Source organism: Cucurbita maxima, unplaced genomic scaffold (assembly GCF_002738345.1).
Source record: "Cucurbita maxima cultivar Rimu unplaced genomic scaffold, Cmax_1.0 Cma_Scf00011, whole genome shotgun sequence".
Taxonomy (NCBI): Eukaryota; Viridiplantae; Streptophyta; class Magnoliopsida; order Cucurbitales; family Cucurbitaceae; genus Cucurbita; species Cucurbita maxima.
In genome coordinates, this window is record NW_019272027.1 from 3,476,451 (window position 1) to 3,481,450 (window position 5,000).

General features: G+C 38.4%; 1 protein-coding gene across 1 annotated transcript in view; it reads right to left on the reverse strand.

The window, feature by feature from the left end:
- The window catches only part of LOC111486263 (shaggy-related protein kinase epsilon), an 8,083-nt gene that overhangs the window by 2,714 nt on the left and 369 nt on the right, over nt 1–5,000 (reverse strand). The window contains exons 2-5 of the mRNA XM_023133318.1: nt 1,106–1,291; nt 939–1,031; nt 718–777; nt 299–571 (exon numbers count right to left, since the gene is read on the reverse strand). Coding sequence (XP_022989086.1) covers nt 299–571; nt 718–777; nt 939–1,031; nt 1,106–1,225 — 546 coding nt within the window. The 5' untranslated portion in view covers nt 1,226–1,291. The remainder of the gene's footprint in view (nt 1–298; nt 572–717; nt 778–938; nt 1,032–1,105; nt 1,292–5,000) is intronic.

Consider the following 5,000-nt stretch of genomic DNA (forward strand, 5'->3'; position numbering starts at 1 on the left):
AAAAAAAAAAAAAAAAAAAAAAAAAAAAAAAAAAAAAAAAAAAAAAAAAAAAAAAAAATCCCTCAGGCACCCCAGAAAGATGAACGCTATGGAGGATGGTACCAGAAATTTCTTCACCTTGTAAATCTTTGTAGAATATCTCTCGTTTTCTATACAAATTGATGTGGTTCTAAACGTACCAGGGCTAAAATTGCATAAATGAACCAATTATCTGTTCACATTCAAAGCTAGCTCGTACACAAAAAATAAAAGGAAATGCAGAAGTCATTTAAATCTTAGAAACAGTATGGATAACCACCTGATAGGCATAAAGCTTGACATATATGAGAGGCATCCGCTGATTTGCCTTGGTGTAGTGCTTTATTACTCGGTAAACTGTCTCAGGTACATACTCGAGCACCAGATTAAGATACAGCTCATCCTTTTCCGTTGTGGAAAAAAAGCAGTGTTTGAGAGAAACAACATTAGGATGATCAAGAAGGCGCATTGTTTGCAGCTCACGGTTCTTATATCTCTTATCCTGAAGGACCTTCTTGATAGCAACAGTTTCTCCAGTTTCTAGGCACTTAGCCTGCAAATGAAGTCATAAAAGCCATAAACAAATCCGATTCGTCCTAAAAAACTTGTCAATTTATATTAGTTAAAGAGTTTCCACACACCCTCATCCAGAAAACTTTCGGGGTTACAGAAGTTCAGAGTTTGCAATTGAACCATTACCTGAAATACAATACCAAAGGATCCCTGTCCAACTGTTCGCTCTGCCATGTAACTTATTGTCTGTCACAAAGATCACATAAAACTAAATTGTCAAAACAGGTCTAGTATTACGAAGGCATAACAAATCCTAAGATGTGGCAGTCTCAACAGGTGCAAATGGTTAGTTCGATTCTATCAGCATATTCATTGACGGTAAAAAGCAGCAGGTTTATAGAGTTCACCTGTTTGGGTTGACCATTTCGACCACCGATGGTAGTTACAATTATATGTCCAGTTTCTGTACCATTTCCATCAACCACTGTCGCTTCCATCTCCTGAACGTGGATAATGATGCATTAAGCAGAGAGAATTTTTATGCTAAAACAGCTATTCGCTCTAAGAGGCTAACCTTTTCAACCTTCTCATCTCTGATCTTCATTTCATTAATCTCCTCCGGAAGTTTATCAGCAAATAATGGAATAGCACTACTGGGTTTTCCAACTGGACCCCCCATAGCAGAAGATGCCATAATATGCTAAACTGGCAAAAATCACCAATATGATCCTTATGAAGCACAGTCTGTGCAAATCCTTGCCTGCAATTTGTGAAAACGGGTTATTCAGGAAAACAATTAAATAGAATTTACGCATGCAAAACACTTACATATGAATTCCCTGTGATGGCCAGAAAAAAAACTAACTGATGTGAATTGAGATATTGAATATCTCAAATTGCTCTTTCCAAAAGGTTTTAAAATTAAGATCCCTTAGTTGAATCCAAATAACTTTACCACTATGCCTAACTCTAGCCTTGGGAGCGTAGAAAACTTTTAATTTTTGACATGCAAATCAGAGTAACCAATAAACAGTATCACTGCAAAGTATAATTATCCCATCCTTACTGAAGCTCGATCCCTGAACAAATTCTTGTGTACCATTGAAGATCCTCCTTTGAAATTCGAAGCATGGATCTGAAGGTCCATGGTCAAATGAATCCGGCTTGGTTGTCGGAGAAGGTTGAGGGACATGCCCTTAAATACGTGAAGAGGACATTCTTAACGCTATTGGTAATAACTGGGACGGTGAGGGGTCAAAATTGTGGTGCATTAAAATGGATGGAGGAGTACAAGTTGACATACAAGAACAAAAAGACCAATAAGCTACACTACAAGTGGTATTGTTCGAAAATCTGAGGCCGTTAATGCGGGAAATTGCCCTCCAATGATGGTCATCTCTCCTGGAGAGCTGCAATAAAATTTTGGAAGCCCAATGAATCAGAGGGAAGGGGTTTGCCTAGTGCCGAGTCCTTTTCTGGGAAAGAAAAGATTCCCTTGGAAAAGTCCACATTTGCCTCTCCGTAACGTGGAACAACCCAAAAAGTGTTCCAAGACGCTACAATGGGTTAGGTTGTGGGCCTTCTCCGGAAGCGGTCGAAGTTTCCTTGGCTAGAACCTCATACCACTTCCAGAGAATGAATTCGTACGTGTCTAATCTAGTTTTGGAATACATTAACGAAAAAAAGAAAAAAGAAAAAAAAACTGCAATAAATTAAAAAGGATAACAAATTAATTTGCATAGAGGCAGAAAACTTGTTTTTAAACTTTACGAAAAACAAATCACGGTTAAAATTAGTTTGATAACAAAATTAGAAGAAAATATAAATTCAAATGATTTTAAAGCTAAAGATGGCTAAATATATTCTAAATTCGTAGTTTTCTTCAAAATTACAACAAATTTGTAACCATTTACTATATTTATGACATTTATAAAAGTACCAGTGCACAAAGGTGGCTAATATGAAGTATCAATCCATGTGATGTTCTCTCTAATGAAAAAAAAAACCAGCCTTCATATGAAAGTGGCTCGTTCTCCGCCCTCGTTTAAAAAGAGGGCACCATTTGTGGCGAGTAACATGCTTTGCTTTCATCTAGTTTATTTGGCTCGAGAGGAATAGAAGAAGTGCTTAGAGTGTCCATTGTTCTTTCTTTTTCGTCTTTTTGATAAGAAACCAAGGAGTAATTTCATTATCAAAAGTGGAGAACAAAGAGGACAAGTTCTTCAAGGAGGATTAAAGTGTAATCAATTCAATCCCTCTCTTTGGCATTGGAGTTCTTTTATTGTAACTTGCTCCCTTTTGCAGACTCCTCTTGTTGGCTCGCTTCTTGACCAACCCATGTGCCTGGAGCAATGCTCCAGCACTTCACCACCTAATAGGCATCCCGATAGAATTTCCGAGTAAAATCCAAAACAAAGGACTGACCGTAAAAGAGATGGAATGAAGCAATCAAAAAACTCAAAAATCTTCTCTTTTAGTAAAACTATCTAGGTTTTGACATGGAGAATTTGGATAGGGATTCAAGGTTGTTATGAAAATCTAGAGATGGAATGTGAAAGGAGAGGGCAAGGGGGAAAATTGAAGGGGGTGAAAGGAGTTCTTAGCATTATCCATACAAAATTTTCATTTTTAACAATAATCTAACCTCTGATCAATCAATGATTGAGTTGTCCAAATCTCGGTCAAGATCTAGAGATCTGGCCATTCATTGAAGTTGGATGCCTCAAGCCATGTTTTAGATTTGCAAGATAGATGAGACATCCCTTACAGATATTAAGAATTCTCTATTACTTTGAAGGCGTCACTCTATACAATGGACTCAATACATTGTTTGGGAGATTGTATCAAGGGGATCTTTACAATGTCCCTATATGTACCTTTGAGAAGTTTACAAAGAAAGAGGCAAGCATTGAATGGAAAACTTCGAGAAGTCATCACAAGAAATAGTCAAGACTTGGTTTCAAACACGTTAAATATGTGAGATCCCACTTCAATTGGAGAAGGAAATAAAACATTCCTTATAAGGGTGTGGAAACCTTTCCTTTGAAGATGCATTTAAAACCTTGAGGGAGAATCCATTCCTTATAAGGGTGTGGAAACCTTTCCTTTGAAGATGCATTTAAAACCTTGAGGGAGAATCCATTCCTTATAAGGGTGTGGAAACCTTTCCTTTGAAGATGCATTTAAAACCTTGAGGGAGAATCCAGAAGGGAAAGCCCAAAGAGGACAATATTTACTAGCGGTGGGCTTGGGCTGTTACAAATGGTATTAGAGCCAGTCATCGAGCAAGTATGCCAGAAAGGACACTGGCCTCCAAGAGGGATGGATTGTGAGATCCCACGTCGGTTGGAGAGGGAAACGAACCGAACCATTCCTTATAAGAGTGTGGAAACTCCTCCCTAGCAGAGAGATCCCACGTCGGTTGGAGAGGGAAACGAACCATTCCTTATAAGAGTGTGGAAACTCCTCCCTAGCAGACACGTTTTAAAACTTTGAGGGGAAGCCCAGAAGGGAAAGCCCAAAAAGGACAATATCTTACTAGCGGTGGGTTTGGGCGGTTACAAATAATATCAGAGCCAGTCATCGGGCATGTATGCCAACAAGGACACTAGCCTCCAAGAGGGATGAATTGTGAGATCCCACGTCGATTGGAGAGGGGAACGAACCATTCCTTATAAGAGTGTGAAAACTCCTCCCTAGCAGACGCGTTTTAAAACTTTGAGGGGAAAAGGAAAGCCCAAAAAGGACAAGCTTAGGCTGAAGCCTGCATGATTTTTCTTTTGGTTTCACCCTAAAACATTCCTACAGATGGAGTTCTTGTCCCTAAACATCTTCTCCACTTCTAAGTTCTAATCTAAATGGAATTATATTCAAATTCCTATCCATTCTTACAAATGAATACTGAACCCTTCTCAAATAGTCACTAAGATATCCACTCTTAGCTACAATCAAAGCTTGATGTAATAAAATTAACTTCGGTTTATTAGAGCACCCCACCCATCTGATAAAGCTCAACCACAAATCACATTGAAGTATAATCATTCTTAGCCATCAGTCATCAGATACTTAACCATAAGATGGGCATGGGATATTTAGACACACCCTCCAAGGTTGTTCCTAGTCCAAACCTCTAGTTGAGAACTTAAATCTCTTAAAAGCTTTGTTCTATTGGGACGGATGAAGCTGCTCAAAACTAGTTGGGTGAGCCATCAATCAGCACAGAGCAAGCAGTAAGCCCAAGACACCATAATCATACATGTATACATTTAAAAAATCTTCGATATTCATAGTTTATAAAGGTTTGCCCCTCATGACTCATAATCTTCGATATTCATACCGCTTCCCCTTCAGCCAGTTTCCCACACACTAACATTTCAAAAGGCCAAGAAATCAAGCCAGATAAACATCAGCACAAGCTTCCTCTAAGCATTTCAATAAAAAAATCCAAAAAGCCGAAAACAAAGGAAAAA